The sequence below is a fragment of the Balaenoptera ricei genome, chromosome 2 (genome assembly GCF_028023285.1).
Source record: "Balaenoptera ricei isolate mBalRic1 chromosome 2, mBalRic1.hap2, whole genome shotgun sequence".
Lineage (NCBI taxonomy): Eukaryota > Metazoa > Chordata > Mammalia > Artiodactyla > Balaenopteridae > Balaenoptera > Balaenoptera ricei.
In genome coordinates, this window is record NC_082640.1 from 24,011,668 (window position 1) to 24,030,732 (window position 19,065).

The following is a 19,065-nucleotide window of genomic DNA, read 5'->3' on the forward strand; positions in this document are numbered from 1 at the left end:
GTTGCTGCAGACCTGTTACCAGGCCTTGGAGGAACTTCAAACGCATCCTGTCAGCCTCAAACACCCCCAACCCCTGCTCCCCACCCAGAACTCGGTCAGATTGGAGGCCACTGTGTCCAGTGAGGGATTTCAATTTCTCCTCTGAGAAAGGGACCGATCTAGGTTCAAAGCAGCATTACACAGCCGTTTGTGAATCAAACGAAATGTGTTGCTTGTGTCTTACGTGCCCGGCACCGAGCTGAGCACAAGGGTTTGACTGCCCCTCACGGGGCTAAGCCCCCATCCAGGGGCCAGCTGTGCACCCAGGGGGTTCCGTCTCAGCAAAGCCCCTCACCAGACGTGTGACCTTGGGCGTTCCTCAGCCTCTCCACCCTACCTTTTTCTCTTCCATAAAATGAGGAGGAGACTCTTCTCGCTGGACATGGCTTTTCTGGGAACCGGGCTTTGGAAGCAATGAGCCCCGTGCCTTCCATACAGCGTGTGTGCAACACAAAGGCAGCTCTCATTTCTCTGTGGTTTGACGGGCCCTGGGCCTTGGTGGGGAGCCGATGTGCGCTATAGCCTCCAGGCCACGTTCTCACCCTCATTCCTCTCAGGGTCCAGTCCACGTGAGTCCCGAGGGCCAGACAGAACAAATGACCAGCCCCTGTCCTTCTGGGAGGCCCCCATGGTTCCACACCATTGTCAGTGGTTCTCGGGTCTTCAGAAGAGTGAACGCAATGGGTTGACCGCTGGGAAGTTGGGAATTCTCTGAAGGAGGCTGAGCTTAAGGCCACCAGGGAGCCCCAGAAAGTTCCAGGTGAAGGACAGGGGGCTTCGTGCACTCAGCTCTCAAGTTCACAGGAGACAGGTCCGCTCTGGGCCTGCCGTGGAGAACTCGGCAGGATTTCTGACTCAGTGTCACAGGCTGTCAACGAGGGGGTCCAGGCAGCTTCAGCTCAGAGTCGGCAGTGACCGTGGACGGGGCTGCGGCCAAGGAGGCAGCTGTGTTCAGAGACGCCTGTTTTACAAGACACCCAGCATCTGTCCTGTCCGGCTGTGAGAGGCCAGCCCAATAAAGGGGGGAGAAAACCTCCCAATACCAAGAAGGAGAGGGTGGCTGCATTTACCGGGTGGATTTTACCTAACGACCCCTCCCAATTCATAAGATGGAGTTGTAAGGACCCTCAAAAAGCACATGCTGTACCCAAGCCCCCGCCCCACCAGCCCCACACCTGGGGCCAACAGATTCAAAAAACAATTCCAGACCAACTATTCAAAAGACCAGACCACACATGGCCCATTCAACAGCATCCCCCCAAATCTTGTTTCTTCTGCTTCTTTAAAAAAAAAAAAAAAAAAAGGGAAAAAAGTAAAATTTAACTTTAAAAGTTTGAGGGGTATTTTACAAGTTTGGTTAAGAAGTATTAACTAATTCTATAATCAGAAAAAAGCAAACAAACAAACAAAAAACCAAAGAAAAAAACAAAAGTTTCATTTTCTGGAAATGTCCACTGGCCTCTCCTCCAAAAAAGTTAGACCAGATTGGCTGATGTCTTGGTCGACTACCTGGTAGTCTGGGTGGGCATCGAGCCAACCCCATCCGGATCCTTCTGCAGTGGGGTCCCCATCAGGTCAACGCACTGAATTAGGAGCCGGTGCCAGGGGCTAGTTGCCCTGTCGCCACACTACATCCCTCATTTGCACAAGGCTGGGCCCACAGCTGCTTCCCTAGGAATCAGCAGCTCCCCTCCAAGTGTTTGCAGGCCTTGGGACTGCTGCTGGGCCCTGGCAGCATGGCGGAGTGCTTTGTACTGCACGTCTTTTGTTTAGCCTGTGACTGGGTGGGTAAGGGGGTGGACGGGGAGGGGACCCGCTCTCCAAATCCGCACTCCAAACTGTGCACACAGACATGACAGGGGATTGTAAAAACGCACCGCAAACAATGTGTCTAATGTACCAGGATCCCCTGCAAAGAAGGTCAAAGGTGACGGAGGAACAGCCCAGAAAAACCAGAATCCGGACAGAGCACCCCAAAAGGAACAGCTTTGGGGGTGCATTGATCTGTTTCCTCTGCTGATCCTCTTCTCCTGAGAGAGAGAGAGAGAGCACAAGGAAAAAGAAAGGCTGGACGCTGGCTACCTCCCTAGAATAGGCTATAAGCAATTCAGGCAGACTTTCTTTACACAATGGATGAGTGAAATATGAATCACACTGCCAACATCAGCAGGACAAGCAAGTCCTGTGTGTTCCGCTCAAGAGGGGCCTGGACACATTTCGGAAAGAGCAGGGAATCTGCAGGCTGGGACGCTAACTCCTGTCCCAGGGTGACAGTCACAAAATACAAGTTAATTTGTGTTTTGCAAGATAGTACTAAGGGCAGATGAGAGTGGAACGACCCCAGCCCATCCGGAATCTTATTACAACCTGCTCAAGATTCTAACCAGGGGTGTGAGGACGTCTTTCCTAATAAAGGATGTTCTCCAAAAAAAGTTTAAAAATCCAATGGAATCATGGCATTTTTCTTCTCACATGGGTCTTAGACAACATGTCTTCTAATGATGTAAAGAGCCCACTCCCAGAGAAATCAAACAAAAATCCTCAGATAACCCTGTTTGTTAGTGGCACAGCCAGGAATAAAAACCCAAGTTCCCAGACTCCTAAGACAGTGGTGGTCAGACATTTCAGATGATCAGTGAATTTCTCTGAATTCTGGGGTTTTCCCTTTATTGGGTTTTTGCAAAGAAGTGCAGACAAGTCCCAGTCTGAGGGTGTGTTCACACCAATATGAGCAAGATGGAATAAGCGAAAATGAAAATGTTTTTCAGAAGTTCATTTCATTTGAAAGTGCCAAAAGGGGTTGGTGTATTACTCAGCTATTTTGGATCATGGTTAAAATTTATGCTCTGTGGATAAAACGATAAAATGCTATCGTTCAAATGTTTTCTTTGCACCTTTTTGTGATTTTTAAATTTTTAATTAAAAAAAATTATTTAATCTCTGCTTACCTTGGAAATGGAAGGGAATTTCTCTACAGAGGAGTCAGTAATGCCTGCTGTCCAGGAAGGATCACAAAAATGGTTTTAGGATTTGGGGTGGATTTGGGGTTGAGGACAGGGGGATAGTACACAGGAGAACGTGGAATCACAATGCTTCTAAATCTTTGAAATGTCAGGGGGACAATTCACCATTGTGAGGAACATATCATATGTGGGAAATGGATGGCATTTGAGTTTGAGTTTGAATTTTGTGAACAGGTGTTTTACTGAATTCGGATCCGACATGCATTACCTGGGAAGAATTTGCTCCTTTCACACAGTTTCTAGACTTAGGAAATACTAAAATGATGTCCTGTGATGAGGAGTCAGCTTTAAAAATAATTCTAAACGCTTAAAAAGGTTTAGAAAATAGACATTGCTCTCAGAAGGCAGGTTCTGAGTGTCCCCACTTGTGTCACACCTTCTGCCTGCATGGAGACCAACCCAGGGGCCCAACCTCGCCAAAGTTCATGTCGTTCTTTTCAAAGGGGAATAACCTGTAAATGTCACCAGACTGAGACACTGGAACCTTGGTTTCTCTATTTCCTAATCTGTTTTTTTTTTAAATTAAAAAAAAAAGTTTTTAAATGGACTTCAACCTAGATCCTCAACAGGTATTTGTCGAATCAAAAGAAGTGTTTTCATTCAGAATTTTTACATCATGAACATCCACTGTTAGATATGAGGAGTTCATAAATGGCAAAACTGTTCAACAACTATGTAGTTTGTTTTTTTTCTATTATGTTGGCTTTTAAAATGTTTTTAAGAAATAATCCAAATCTTCACATATATTCCCGTGGATGTGCTAAATGCAGCTATTTCAAAAGCGAGGCAGAAGAGATGGAAAATTAATTAGGAGTACAATTTACTCAAGATTATTGGAGCAGCATTTTAGATCTACAATCTTGTTCTGTTTTTCTAGAGGAAACCCTCTCTCATGTCGCTGTCCTAGTGTGTCTTTTTTAAGTGAAGAAAAAAAGAAAGAACAAAACTATTGAAGCCATGAAAACACATGATAACATTCGAAAGGAGAAACTGGAGAATAGTTACATAGTTTTTTAAAATCTTTTGCATCATCTTCCAAAAATATCTTAGAATGTAAAATCCATGTACAGAATGATGAAATGACATTTGTCTGAGGCAGGAATAGGATCAAATGTGGCACTATCGCTATAGCACCTAAAACAAAATGTAGCTGGAGTGTTGAGTTTGGGATTTTGCTACGTGTGCCCCCCACCCCTGCCCGCCCTTCTCCTACCCCCAAGAATGTCAAGAATTTGAACTCCTGTTCTTAAGGTGAAAGGGCATTCACTCAAATCTGTATGAAGGAAAAAAGTGGCAAATCCTGAAACATTGGAACTCTCCAATGACAGCGCCCAAGTTTAAGATGGCAACAGACGACCACTGCCTTGGGTGTTTCACCAGTAACCGGAAACCACATCTGAATTAGGAGCCAGTCAGATCTTCATTTGCATCTCAGTAATCCTCTACTTCTTTATTTCAACATTGAGCTTTAGGCTTGAAATATTTGCTAAGAAAGCAGAGAGGCGATTAACAGAGATTTTTCAAATGTGTGCCAGCGTTACACATTCTGTCAACAGAGAAAAAGGAAACTATACAGCGTAGGTTACAAAATGGTTATTTCATGTTTCGCAAACATTCCAATCAACCCTTCACTGTGGTGTTATTCAACAGTAGAAAAGCAAAACAGACGTGAAGCCAGCTCCTTTCCATCTTGCAGAGATCCATCAACTGCAAATATACCCAAGAATCCCAACGAGGAAATTTTCCTGTTTCTCCTGCTAGAAGATCGTCTCCTTGAGGCTAGACAGGGAGGAGGGAACGGCGGCTCAGAGAGGACCACAGAACCTACTCCAGCCTGGGGATGGCTTCCTCTGGGCTGCATCCCATGAGCCCCAAAGATCCCCAGTTTCCCAAATGAATTGATGTTGACTATCTGGGGTTTGCCGTATCTCCTAGTGAGTAATTGAACAAGTTTGGGCTTTGTTATTTTGTTTTGTTTTGTTTAAACTCCTTTTGCTTCAATTAGCTAGAGCTACCAGATTTTAGAAGAGCTTGGCCACCACTCTTGATACCATGTTATGTGGTTGTTTTTAAATCTTTTAACTTTATTATCTTTTTATATTATTATTCCAACAGACTGCATGAAAGGCAGTGATCACTAACACAGAACACAACAGGTGCTAACATTCAGCCAGGTTGCTCTCAGAACCCGGGCTGGCGGGCCTGAGCCGCTGACATGCACGCGGGTAGCTCATACACTGCTACCCTCATAGCACAGGCTGCAGGAGAAGTGACAAAGGACAGATGCTCTTGTACCCTTAGAAGCTATTTAATAAATATCATTGAGAAACAAAAAGGAAAAACAAAATCAGCCCTGTGGAGCAAAACCGCCTTAGGTCAACTGAACATCATCTAGTTTATTCAACCAAAAATTGAGAGAGAAGGAAACACAAAAAAAAAAGCAGTTCTTAACACTAGCAGGAAATAAATTTGTACAACAATTCAGTCTGTATAATATGATGAAATAAATCTACAACTTCTCTTATGTTGGTGCTTTGAATTATACATACAAACGACAATTACAGGGACTTGTTCACAAAGCATGGAGGCCTAGGAAAGTCTAACTGAATCCTCCATGGCAATCTGGGAGTGTAACGCGCTGCCCGGAGTGATAGAATTTCCTACACAGAGGCCCACAGCTTTGAGTGAATGATTCGCCTACAACATTTTTCTTTTTTTTTTTCCTTTTTCTTTTTTTTTTTTTCTTTTAATGCATCAATCAAACTGTGACCAGGAAAAGGAAACAAAACTGGCAGTTTGTCCATTTGGATATCAGAACTAGTTTCTTCTTAATTTCCACACTTTATTTTCTCCCATCGTCCTTAAAATGCATGGCGTCCTTCGTGCCTTCCTGACAGAGGCAATAAAGTCTTCTTCTTCCAATGTACAGTATTTCTTACAATATAAGTTATATGCAATGTTTAGCGATTTTTTTTTTTTTTTCACAGCACTAGAGAGACCCTGTTCAATAGGGAATATGAGTCTGAATGGCTTATTCACAAATGGTATCCAGATTCAGGGAGTGAGAACACAGACACCACAGTGGGTTCCTCTGTCCAAGTGGCAAACATCGTGTTGCTTTCTGCCTGCAAAAACATATAGATCCATCGGGTTTCGGTTTCATGATACTGCTCCTGCGAAAATGCACGTAGAAGGGGCTGGAGGGACTCTCGCCTGGAGATCTTTGAGCATCGAGCAGGGACCCTAACCCATGGCGGTGACCATACTGGAAGGGTGGTGAGGTCCGAAGGAGAGGCTGGAGGGCGGGTGCATCGGCGTGGGTGTGGTCAGCATGTGGCTGGAGTGGCTGAAGGGTGAGATGTGACTGAGGGAAGACATGTGTCTGGAGAGGGCGGCGGGGTTGAACGAGCTGCTCTTGGGGAAGTCCTCCAGCGTGTCGTGCACCTTTTTGCACTTTTTGGATTTGCTAGACATTTTTCGGTTTCTGGTCTGGATGCCTTCCTTCTTCATAGTCAGGGGTCTGTTAATCTAAACAGAGATCAATTTTTTTTTTTTTTTTACTTTATTTGGCTGGCTCTGAAATAGTGCAGACTTTCACACCCCAACCCGGGTTCCTCTGACTGCCCCAGATCAGGGATCTGCTTTCAGGGGGCCCCTTCCTCCCCACCTTCCTGCCTCCTTCCCAGGGACCCAGGGTCCTGCAGGCTAGGGTTCTGCAGTGGGGGTCTGTCAGCCTCTATCAATTTCAGAAACCAAGAGGCCACAGGTAAGGTGTTCCAAGCAGGGCTTATTCATTATGTTCATCTGCACCAATCATTTGGGGGAAAGTTTGCCTCAGGGAACTTTCTGTCTCCAAGGACCATATTCTAGAGACCCACCCAAGATGGTTGTATTTCTCTGCTAACTAAAATATAATAACTTGGGCTTCCCTGGTGGTGCAGTGGTTGAGAATCTGCCTGCTAATGCAGGGGACACGGGTTCGAGCCCTGGTCTGGGAAGATCCCACATGCCGTGGAGCAACTGGGCCCGTGAGCCACAATTACTGAGCCTGCGCGTCTGGAGCCTGTGCTCCGCAACAAGAGAGGCCGCGACAGTGAGAGGCCCGCGCACCGCGATGAAGAGTGGCCCCCGCTTGCCGCAACTAGAGAAAGCCCTCGCACAGAAACGAAGACCCAACACAGCCATAAATAAATAAATAAATTTTTAAAATAAAATAAAATATAATATAATAACTTGTCTTCTTCCATTAGAATGACCTTAGACTATTTCATGAGCATGGAGGCAACAGAGGGATTTTCAAGGGGGAAATAATATCTTGTCTACTGGTCCAAAATCTGTGTTAGGACTTTGCAAGTACTGCAAGGCAACCGATCTTAAGCGTTTGTCTCTGCCTTGAGAAGCTAGGACTGCTTCCCTCTTCAAAGTAATGTCTGGTTGTCTCTCTTCTAACGAACTTTTCGAAACAAGAGGTGCTGTAAAATCTTCCCCTGAAATGTATAAGTTCTGGGGTCATAATTTAAGACAAAGTGTCTTTCCAAAACATAAGCTCCTGCCCAGGCCACAGCAACTGTGATGATTGAAAGCTGCGATTTCTACCTGGTCCTGACTATCCACTTTTTACTAGACAAACAGCAAAACAACCAATCCACAAGAATTTAATATCCACTTATGGGGTACAAAGCCCTGTGCTAGCCTGAAAGTACTCTCCTCCTAAAAATCAAAGACCAGGCCTGAAGTTGAGTAAAGAGACAGAGGCAAGCGCTAGTCTTCCGTCTCCGGGGCAGCAGACCAGCACTCTCTTTCTGATAAGCCTCATGTGTTTTGTTTTGAATACACATTTGTTTTAGGGGGGTGGGGAGAAGAATCAAGAGAGGGGATTTGACAAAGCAAACTGAGATCATTCCCCACGAGGAGTCAGAATCAGATTGACCTCAATAGCGGCCATCTGCCCCGCAGAGCAAACCAACGGCACATCTGGCCATGTTTCTGGGGAAATGGGCAAAGGGACTCAAAGAGGGAAGGTCAGGGTCTCAGTCGCTCCTGACTCCTTGGGGAACAAACAACTCCTTCCTCCAGGGTCCTCAAGGGTGGAGGAAGAGGAGATTTCACGGCTCTAGGATCTGCCTGTTTGCTCCAAAAGCTAGAAGGAGATAGTTAAGGAAGAGAGAATCTAGCAGCCAAGAAGGCCAGGCTCCGACAACGCTACTGGGAACAGCAAACCCACAGCTTCCTGGGCCTGAGCTGGTCACCTGGAGACGGGTACAGAACCACTCCGTGGGACTGACACCTGCTTTCCCCCTTGTGCAGGAAGGCCACGTGAGTGACGATAGAGGACCTAAAAGGTCGTTGCCCAAAGAACATCTCAGGGTTCCTTCCTCAAAGTCATAATCAAGATAAAGATGCAGCTACAGAGGCGATAGGAATCTACTGTCACATGGAATCTCCCCCAAGATACTGCCTAGACACACGGCTCTTTACGCTGATATCTAGATATACAGAGCCAGGTATCTAAATATAATATCTAGTTACACAGATAGCCACACAAAGCCAGATAACTAGTCCCAACACTGATACTGAGATAGGTAGTTATCTACACACCTAGATAAGAAGACAGGAACTAACTTAGGTCGTGCATGGTATCTCGATGGGCAGAACAAAACACAACAAGAGGAGAATGTTAATAGATTATTATCTCTTATTGTTAAATACACAACAAATCCGCCTCCTTCTGTGAATTCTTACTAAACCAGAGAAGGCAGAAGAACCACTCTGGTGGATGAGCACGCTTCTACCTCCCAGCCACTGGGGCCCGACCGTGAAGTCGGGAGCTAATTAAGAATAGGGTGGGGGCTTCCCTGGTGGCGCAGTGGTTGAGAATCTGCCTGCCAATGCAGGAGACACGGGTTCGAGCCCTGGTCTGGGAGGATCCCACATGCCGCAGAGCAACTAGGCCCCGTGAGCCACAATTACTGAGCCTGCGCGTCTGGAGCCTGTGCTCCGCAACAGGAGGGGCCGCGACAGTGAGAGGCCCGCGCACCGCGATGAAGACTGGCCCCTGCTTGCCGCAACTGGAGAAAGCCCTCGCACAGAAACGAAGACCCAACACAGCCAAAAATAAATAAATAAATAAATAAATAAATAAATAAATAAATAAATAAATAAATAAAAGAATAGGGTGGGAGTGAGGAGTGAAGAAGTTTCCTTGACCTGTCTTTGATTTAATGAGAAATTCGTATTCTTCAGAAATAGATATTTTTTTAGATTGGACACAATTGACAGCCTATCTCACTGTGGCTGGGTAGTCAAAGAAATTTACAGCTGGTTCATTTCTCATAATTCCTATACTTCTGTGGAAACAGGAAAGAAGTATATATACACACGCAATTCATTACTTTGAACAGAACTTTGGTATATTCTAAAATGAGAAGGTGCTTACTCTCCTCTCCTCCCTATTAGTCCTGAGGTTATTGATCTCCCTGCAAGGCCTTTCGCAATTCAGAAATCCATCCTGGCCCTTCTCCTTCATCAGCCATGTTCCTTACTTCTCTGAGTCATCATTTCTTAAAGTAAAAGGGAAATCAAAATAATTTCTGCCCTGTCTACATCATGGGACTCTTTGAGGCTCAAATGTAATCAAGTAACATGAAAGTTCTTTGCAAAACCATACATTACAACCCCAAAATCATTTTATCAGCTGTACCAACCACTTGGGTAGCTCATAAACCCTAAGGCCCCAAATCTTCCAGATTTTAATCACAAATCTGCTTCTCTCCACGGCAGTGAGCTAGGAAACTCCCCAAAGTGAAAACGGGTCTGGGGTTTCATTGCTGATGAATGTACACAGACCACAGTCTGAGGATGTGTGGGAGAGAAGCGATGGATTGTAGTAAGACCCCAGTTCCGTCAGCGCTGGGCCCCTCCTCTCGAGAGCGGACGGCATACGGGCAGGGAGGTTAGTGTTACGGGGGTCCCCGGGAAACAAATCAACTCATTCCCAAGAAGCACAAAAGGACTAGATTGCTGGGGTCACCCTGGGAAGTTCTCCTGTGATTCAAAAACTCTAACCAAAAAAGCTTCCTCCCCAATTCCCAGGTGTTTCTGGGTAAGATGCGTTGACTGCCAGAATGGTTCTGAGCAAAGCCCTCCGCCTTTCCCCATTCACTCCCAGACATTACCAAAATCAGACTGGTCAAGAGACTTCAGGAGAACCAGACAGAGCCAGAGAGATGATGTGAGAGAGACAGGGAAAGACAGACAGAGACATACAGACAGAGAGAAAATTCTTTCTCTGGGATCAACATAAACTTCTGGCCTCATAAGGGTCATGGCCTGTCAGCCAGAGTTGCTGCAGGGAAAAAAAAAAAAAGTAGCTGAAATTTTTTTTTTAAAGGTAAACATATTGCAAAATGGGAGGACCGCCAAATTGAAAGATTAAAAATGACACAGCCAAACCCATGTGACTGACTGACAATTATCATTCTGCTAATGTGATCTAGAAGGAGAAAAGCATTCTTTTCCCTGGTAAGGATAACCTCCGTCGGCTGCTTTGCAAGAGTTCTCCTGGTGAGGACAAAGTCAGCAGATGAAATCTCTCAGCCATTTCATCTCATATCTTTTATTCAGAGAATCCTTTTAAAATTCACCAAGCCTCTTTACCCCTCAGTAACTGAATCGCCCTGAACTCTTGCGCCGTGCATTACAATCCTATTTACCTTTCTCTTCACTCTCTGGCTCATTCTCTATTTTTTTTTTTTTTGCAAAATGTTTAAAAGTCAAGGAAACATCAAAATATGACTGGTGACTTTGGTTTTTCCAAGAGAAAGATTTTTCTCCCCTTAAAAACCCAGACCAGGCCCACCACGCGTACTGTTTCCAATACAAACTAAGGGGCTGGGTCATCCGCTTTAAAGCCTTCAATCTCAGCAAGGCTACGCTGTGCCGAGTCCTTTCCTACACTGGGTCCTATTGCAATGCCTTTTCTGAGCCTTGTCATTGGGCGATTCAAATGGATAACCAACAAGGACCTACTGTAGAGCACAGGGAACTCTACTCAGTATTCTGTAATAACCTAGATGGATAAAGAATCTGAAAAAGAATAGATATAATATATGTATAACTGAACTTTTGCTGTACACCTGAAACTAACACAACATTGTAAATCAACTATACTCCAATAAAATTTTTTTTAAAAAAATCAGAAAGGGGACCAGGGAAGGGGGAAGCTGTGCACAGGGCATCATCCGAAGGGGGCCATTCGGGGTCGGGGCGGGGGTGGTGCCCGGGACACTTACATTGTGCAGCTTGTAGTACAGCCCGCAGGCATTGCAGACAGGGTCTCCATTGGCATTTCTTCTCCAGAGAGTCGTAGTTGTGGTTTGACAGTTTGCACAGGACGTACCTGCCCTTCTTGCTGCTGACTGGGGAGCGGGAAGAGAGGGGAGGATAAAAATCAAAACAAATGTTAAATGGGTTTGCAGAACTACGGAGACCGACTTAAAAAAAATTATCATTGAAATCAAAACTAGCAAGTGGCCCACATGAAAGTAATAAAGATCCCCAGAAGCTGCATCAAGAAGAAAAATACAGCCAATCCACTGGCATAGGAGCAGGTCAGACCATAGTCCGGTGGTCAGCACAGAGCCTGCTGTCCCCTGGGGAAGGATTCGGGAGGATGAGAAAGCCAACACCACCTCACCGACATAACGAGCCCTCCTCCCTCCCCCACAAAGTTTGCCAGATGTTTCATTTTTATGGGTACCAATTTTGACTTAACCAGACTGGTTTGGGTACCAGGCTCTCAGTGGCTTCCTTCGCCAGGCCTACAGGAGGTCTTTTTCAAGAGCAACTGCCCAGAAAAGCAGTTCTCAACAAGGATACTGGTCATCACAATAGACCAAGAGCCAAGGAAGAACAAACCCAAGCATCAAAAGCGCTTTCTAGATCCCAAATAAAGAAACGCTGGGGGCTTCCCTGGTGGCGCAGTGGTTGACAATCTGCCTGCTAATGCAGGGGACACAGGTTCGAGCCCTGGTCTGGGAAGATCCCACATGCCACGGAGCGGCTGGGCCCGTGAGCCACAATTACTGAGCCTGCATGTCTGGAGCCTGTGCCCCGCAACGGGAGGGGCCGCGATAGTGAAAGGCCCGCGCACCGCGATGAAGAGCGGTCCCCGCACCGCGATGAGGAGTGGCCCCCGCTTGCCGCAACTAGAGAAAGCCCTCGCACGAACCGAAGACCCAACACAGTCAAAAATAAATAAAGTAGCTATAAGAGCACCCAAGCCCTTACATTAGAAAAAAAAAAAAAAAAAGAAACGCTGGATGATAAGGAGGGCAGAGTGCTGACAGAATGCGAGAACGTCTGCGCATGTGTGGCTGGCACACACGGGATGGGCCACGGAGAAAGCACCAAGCCAGACATCCTAAGGGAACAAGACCCCAGCCAATCTGCAGGCATCCTAAATGTGCACGGCCCACGTTTTCAGATTTGATCACTCGTGGGGACAGCCATCTTCATCCTCTTTAGGTGGCTTTCAGTTAGTGAGACGAACTGAGAGGAACAAGGAATTTTGCAATCCACCGGGAACACTGGCCCCGCTCCTAACTTCATTTCATTTCACCCTCTTGAAAGTAGGTGCTTCCTATCTGCTGTTCACAGAGCAAAATGGTTACAGGTCAGATGTCAGCCCCAAGCTGAATTTTCATTATTTGATTGTGTCACTGCCTTCATTTCCTTTAAAAGGGAGATTTTTCTTTCGCTTTTCGACACACTTAAATGTATAAGGGGACTGTTTCCTATGTCCATACGTTAAAAAAGAAAACTTCAGCTCAAAAACTTTTGAAAGGAAATGAGGTTGGGTCACTTGTAACCATGTATCTCTCATCTCCTCACATCCCCTTGCAACATAAAAAGAAAATTTCAACTGCAAAATTATTTCAGTCCCTGGGACTTAAAAATATTAGCACAGACAAGAGAAGGAGTAAGAATTCAGCTGGTCTTTATCTGTGATCAAGAAAATTCTGGGGTTTCCCTGGTGGCGCAGTGGTTGAGAGTCTGCCTGCCAATGCAGGGGACACGGGTTCGGGCCCTGGTCTGGGAAGATCCCACATGCTGCGGAGCAACTGGGCCCGTGAGCCACAACTACTGAGCCTGCGCGTCTGGAGCCTGTGCTCTGCAACAAGAGAGGCCGCGATAATGAGAGGCCCGCGCACCGCGATGAAGAGTGGCCCCCGCTCATCGCAACTGGAGAAAGCCCTTGCACAGCAACGAAGACCCAACACAGCCAAAATAAATAAATAAATAAATAAATAAAAATTAAAAAAAAAAAAGAAAGAAAATTCTGGCATGGTTAGGAAAGCACGGAACAAAAGAACAAGGATCAGGGCGTGCTTTTCCATCAGTATTTTATCCAGCAAGAAGTTGGGCCAAACACCCGAAGAGGTCAGATATTGAAAACCCAGTGGCAATTCTGAACGAACCAAGCTGATTCCTTTCCTTTCAAAGCTACTCAATTGTTCCACAGAGATGCTGCCCCTTCCCACAGGTTTAAATAGCAGAGCTGTGGCTTTTTCCGTTTGTTTGTTTGTTTTTAGTAATTCTTAGTTTCTGTGTTCTGAGGAACTAGAAAGGAAAAACAGCCCTTCTCCCTCATAACTGAGAAGGTTCTACTTTTGAGTTGTCCATTTGGAAAATAATTCACTGCAGTCCAAGAGTGCTGTCTCTTATCCCATATGCCTCTGGTCCACCTGCCTTTATGAAACATGATAATTTAAGACTTAACCGTTGCTCTTTGTGTACTCTTGGGAGGAAAATGATATATGAAATCGGTGCTTAAGGATTTTGACAATTACATTATCATATGATTATTATTATAGCCCTGGACTAGTTTTCCCCCTTTAAAACAAATACTTGGATATAATAGACTAATATCTACTCAAGTACCGGATTTCCCAGCCCAACAACTGGGAAGGGATGGTACAAGTGCATAATACCAACCGATAAAATAAGAGTTCCAAATAACCATGCTCATGGTGCAGCCCTTTGCAGTGTATTGAAGGTAACATGAATCCAAACAGGCTTAGACTTTATGAGAATTTATACAGAACCTCTAAGTCACACTGTTTGGGTCACTAGCAGAAGACAAAGTATATTAATAAAGCAAGCTAGTTGTGAGACTTATGAAAATCTTGCAACACTAGGAAAAAAATTCTATGGGTCTTCCTTTCTATTTCCTGCACGAGTTTATGCAGTGTTAGATATGCATCTATAGAAGAGCTAACTACACAGAGGGGGCGGGCGGGGTGGTCTTCAGCAAGTCTGCAAATGTGCAGAGCAAAAGCAGCACACTGGAGAGACAGAGCAGGGAAGGAGGGACAGGAAATATAGGAAAGAACAAAAAGAAAGTTCTAGGTATTCAGAAGTCAAATACATCTATGGGCTAAAAATATAAGTATATATATCCTGAATGGGCCCCGAGTGTTTCTCTGGAGCATGTGAATTCTATGGAACTAAAAATAAAAAAACACCCAGAAGAGGTGAGTAAGAAAGAGAAGGCAGCCTCACATGTGACAGCAAAGGAACTCTAGAATTAAAAGTAATTATTACTCAGAGTTCTAGAGATTTCTTATGAAAGGTGAATGAAGACAAAATTATGTAAAATGCAAGTCCAGCCCTCCTGTACAATCTACCCAGACAGAAGAAACCCCAAGAAAATGTCAAATGTATTCTTGCTCATCAACCAGACAACTACGGGGTCTGACACTTTACTGCTCTCTTTTTCCTTCTTTACTTTTACCTTAAAAAAAAAAAAAAAAAAAGTCCAATTATAATGGTACCATGACTTATTTTAACAAGAAGTTTTTTGTTGTTAGTTTTCTTTCTTTTGTTTTTCTTTTCTTTTCTTTTCTTTTTTTCTCTTTTTTTTTCCTAAGACCAGGTTTTGAGTGATTCAGAACATTCTTTTGTGGTGCGATCATATTCATTCTGTGCTAACACCTCCAGCCATTTTTTTTTTCAAACACGTCTTGTTCTGATACGTTCAAACATCTTGATGTTTAGGTTGGGGAAGCTGAGTTGTTGTTTATGAGTTATCTCCAGAGCTCAGATATCCGGCAGCTTTTTCCTAGGAAGTTAGCTTTGCACATGAGAGAAAGGAAAAAAAAAAAAGTACCAAAGAGCATGGGGACAAGTCGGGGGAAGGTTGAGAGAGCTGGAGAAGGGGGCAAAGATGAGAAAGAATAAAGCCTAGAGACCTAGGATTGCCAAAAATTAAAGTCATGTGGGCACTGCCATCCCTAGAAAGATTTTCCTTCTTCTGAAGAGGATGTGAAAGGTGTTGATTTGCACTAAAATCTGATGGAGAAGACAAATAATTCTTTAAAAAGAATGCAGAGGATTTGGGAAGGGTCCACCTTAGAATCTGAGGGATGCTGCTTCATCCATTAATTTGCATGGGGAAATTCCCCTCCTCCCCTCTCTACTTGGTGAATCACCACAAAAAGCATTTTGATCTCTTGACTGTGGTTACAGTTATCATTTGCCAAGCCTGCTTTTATTTGTCTGTTACATACACTTGCTATTCAATCTGGCCTGAGATTCCAAAGACAAGTTTGCAAATGAACCTCTCAGGCTAGTTTTCCTTATAAATGCTTGCCAGTGCCAGGTTTTCTCAAGTATTCCTAGGGGTCAAGAGGTTTAAGAAGGGGACAAAGAGGGGGGAGAGAGGAAACTATCACCCGACCGGCAGGAGTTCAAAGGGAAAATAAGACCAGACACTAGGGGAAACCAAGAAGCAGGACAGGAATCACACAGTTTTCCCCACAGGAATTACCTGTGGAATTCAATTCCTCAATTCTTCAGACCAAGGAAGAAGAAAAACTCCATTAAGTCCAATGGCTGCTGTTTGTGAAATTCAGTTAATTAGCCCTGGCACATGAGATCTCATCCGTGGCACTAAGGCAACCCTGAGACTGTAATTACTTCTTAGGAGCCCACTTGTATGACTTCAGAAACAAGTTCTGGGTGGCACCTGGGACACTCCATCCCCGTACTAAATTCCTCTGTGAAACCGTGACTATCAATGCATCTTAAATCAGTCACCCTGGTCCTGTTAAAAGCAATCATTCTATCAGTGAAGACATTTAAGATTTGATAACCCAGAAGTCAGCATCCTTAAAAATGTGATAAGTGACTTAAGAACCATGGAGGGGGAGAAAGGCGGCGGGGGTGGGGGGGGTGGACCTTTCTGTATATCTAATTTGAAAAAAAGAAAACAAAGAAGAAAAAAAAAAACTATTCCAAGCAAGCTGATTTTGAGCCGTCCTGCCAATTTCCAGCAGAAAGCTCTTCTTCCTGAAGAGAGGAAGTTAAAGACACAAAATGGAGAGTGTTGGGCCAGTGCTTCCCAAGGACAACTCACCAGCCTGCGCTTGGGTTTGATGAGGGGCCGGTTCTGTCCGTTCATCTTGTGGTAGAGCCCACAGGCATTGCACAGGTAATGCCCTGTTCCATCTCGACGCCACAGTGGGGTAGACGTTGCTCCACAGTTCACACACTCCCTGCCTTCTGGAAGCAAGATCACACATAAGTCACTTATGGAAGGAAAACACACAGAAAAGCTGCCAGCAGAATTAGGGAATGAAAGTTAAATGGAGAACTTTTTCTCTCTTTTTCCTCTTTTGGGGAACTTTCCCAGCTTCCTTGAAGGTGGCTCCTGAGTTGAAAAGAGTTACTGTGTGACCCTTTCATGGCCTAACCATTCCCCGTGTACACACACACACACACACACACACACACGGCTCCCAGCCCAAGAAACAGCATAGGAATCAGTAGCAGCAGAACCTCGTCCTGGGCCTGCCTGACTTGATGGGGAAGGTCAGGCAGAGCCAAGGAGGAAGGCGAATTTCAACTTGAAACGATTCCCTGAGAAAACCCTGAGCCCCAGACGATGGCGAAAGCACAACATTCCATTTCGCTTCCCTCAGAGGAAAACCAAGATGACCCATTATCGTCACCAGGTCTGTCTATGCGGATTGATTAAATAATGAAGATTAGGATGGGGCCAAAGGAGAGATTCATCGATAGGTAGATAGAGAAACAGATAATCAACAGATGAACAGATGGATCAATCGGCTGATTGATTCTAGCACCGAGGGCCTTAGATTTTACTTCCAATAAAACTGTAAATGTCCCTGGCGGGCAAGGAATAGATGAAGACCCAGCAGGGTCCACTCATTCAGTCCCCCATCATCTTTTTTACTCTCTAGAAAAAAACCAAGGTTTTCTGTGGTTTTCCAGCCACTGAGACCCCAGTCTGAAGGTTGGAGGGAAAGGTAGAGCAATCCTGAAGGCAAGGAAGCTGGAGGTGGGGAGGGAGGGAAACAGAGCGAGGGGGCGTGTTGGGAGGGGCAGAGGGAGGAGAAGATCAGGAGAAGAGGCCGGTTTATGGGGGGAGGGCAGTGGGGAGGCCCTTGGGTTGGCTCATTAACCAAGACTTGCCTGCAGTTGCTCTTTTTCCAAAAAAAACAAACAAACAAAATCAACAAAAAACCGGCCAGGCCGGGTTGAAACAGCACTCACTCCAGGGGCTGGAGAGTGACGGGACCCACCTCCAGAGGGAAAGCCCTGGGAGAGAATCCCTCCAGATACTATTTTAGGAGGAGGGGAGTTCGCTCACAGAGTTCTTCTCAACTTCCTCGGGAGGAAGAAGAGCAGGACGGTTGCTGGGAGAACTTGCCCCGCTCCTGGGGGGCCTCGTTCTCCTGGCAAGGACGCACCAGCTTCACTGCCAACCGAGAGGGACCCAGGAGGAGCCCCCGACCCTGCAGGGCCAGTGGCTTCACCAGAGCTGGTGCCCCCAAGAAGAGGAGTCAGGAAAGGGTCTTTAGGGTGCAGGGAAGGGCCTTGGGGATGGTAGGAGAGAAAGATGAGCCCCTACCAGTTGTTTTAAGAGGTTAATCAGCTGACCCCAAACTACCAGGAAGAAGGGAGGAAGGGTGGAGGAAGGGAACCCGCAGGCAGGACGCTTGGGAATCTTGACTCCCCACGAGGAGGGCAAGGCCAGCCCAGGGCCTGGGGACCTGCTCAGATTTAGGAAACCCCCAGACCAAGTATGAGGGTGGCAGGGAATTTACACCCCTTAGCCTGGGCTTTTCCCCAGGGACAGGCTCTCAAAAAAAAAAAAAAAAAAAAAAAATGTTAAGGAGTTGAGAGATTTCAATTTCTTGCTCCAAATTCCAAAAGGTTCTTAACCCGGGGTCTACAGAGAGCCTTCCAAGAACCCCTGAGATTATCCACAGAAACGTGGCCCTCACGGGCCAGGAGCATTTGCTAGGCACCCAGCAGCTCTGAGTAGGCTCTGGGCTGAATCACATCCAGATTCCTCTCCTTTGGGGTCACAAGCCTTCGGGATGGGGCTGCTGAAGGTGGGAGAGGCACGGGGAGGAGGAGAAGGCAAGTGGGTGAGGAGGTGTGGCCGCAGGCATAGCCAGGGCCCTGCAGTCCTTGTGCCCCCGGTGGGCGCTGCGTCAGCCTCTTCTGGGGACACTGGCCTGGCCTGGCACGCTCCCCATCCTGCGCAGACAGGGGCCTCGGGCTCCCAGCCGTTTTGTCCCAGACCTCTGGGGGGTTTCTCGGGCTCCAAATCCCCTCCATCCCCGGCAGCTCGGGCTGGACTGCCCCGCTTCTGGGCACCTGGGCCGGGGGATCTCCCTGCCTGACACGATTAGTCTGATTTCCTTTCCTTTGTCAGCCAGTGGGGAGGATAACAGCTTCCTTTTCCGAGGGACCTTGAAGGCCAGCAACAGTTGCCTCTCCAGCAATTGCACATTAGAGCAATTTTCTGTCTTGATTCACTCGGCAAGTTTGCGATTGCCTTGCGTGGCTTTTTCTTATTTTATTTTATTTTTTTCCTCTCCTTGTTGCCTCTCATCTGTGACTTCAGCAAACAACCAGTTTTCCTAATGGAGGCCCTGACTGTCTCCTGCTTTCTTTCTCCTCGCTCACC

General features: G+C 46.0%; 1 protein-coding gene across 3 annotated transcripts in view; it reads right to left on the reverse strand.

Moving 5' to 3' along the window:
- Positions 1-4,485: 4,485 nt before the first annotated feature.
- GATA3 (GATA binding protein 3) overlaps positions 4,486-19,065 on the reverse strand; it is a 30,811-nt gene continuing 16,231 nt past the window's right edge. For 2 of the 3 annotated variants that reach the window (XM_059912104.1, XM_059912102.1), the window contains exons 4-6: positions 16,480-16,625; positions 11,354-11,479; positions 4,486-6,590 (exon numbers count right to left, since the gene is read on the reverse strand). In XM_059912104.1, coding sequence (XP_059768087.1) covers positions 6,306-6,590; positions 11,354-11,479; positions 16,480-16,625 — 557 coding nt within the window. In that variant the 3' untranslated portion in view covers positions 4,486-6,305. The remainder of the gene's footprint in view (positions 6,591-11,353; positions 11,480-16,479; positions 16,626-19,065) is intronic. The other variant, XM_059912105.1, reaches the window with a different exon arrangement.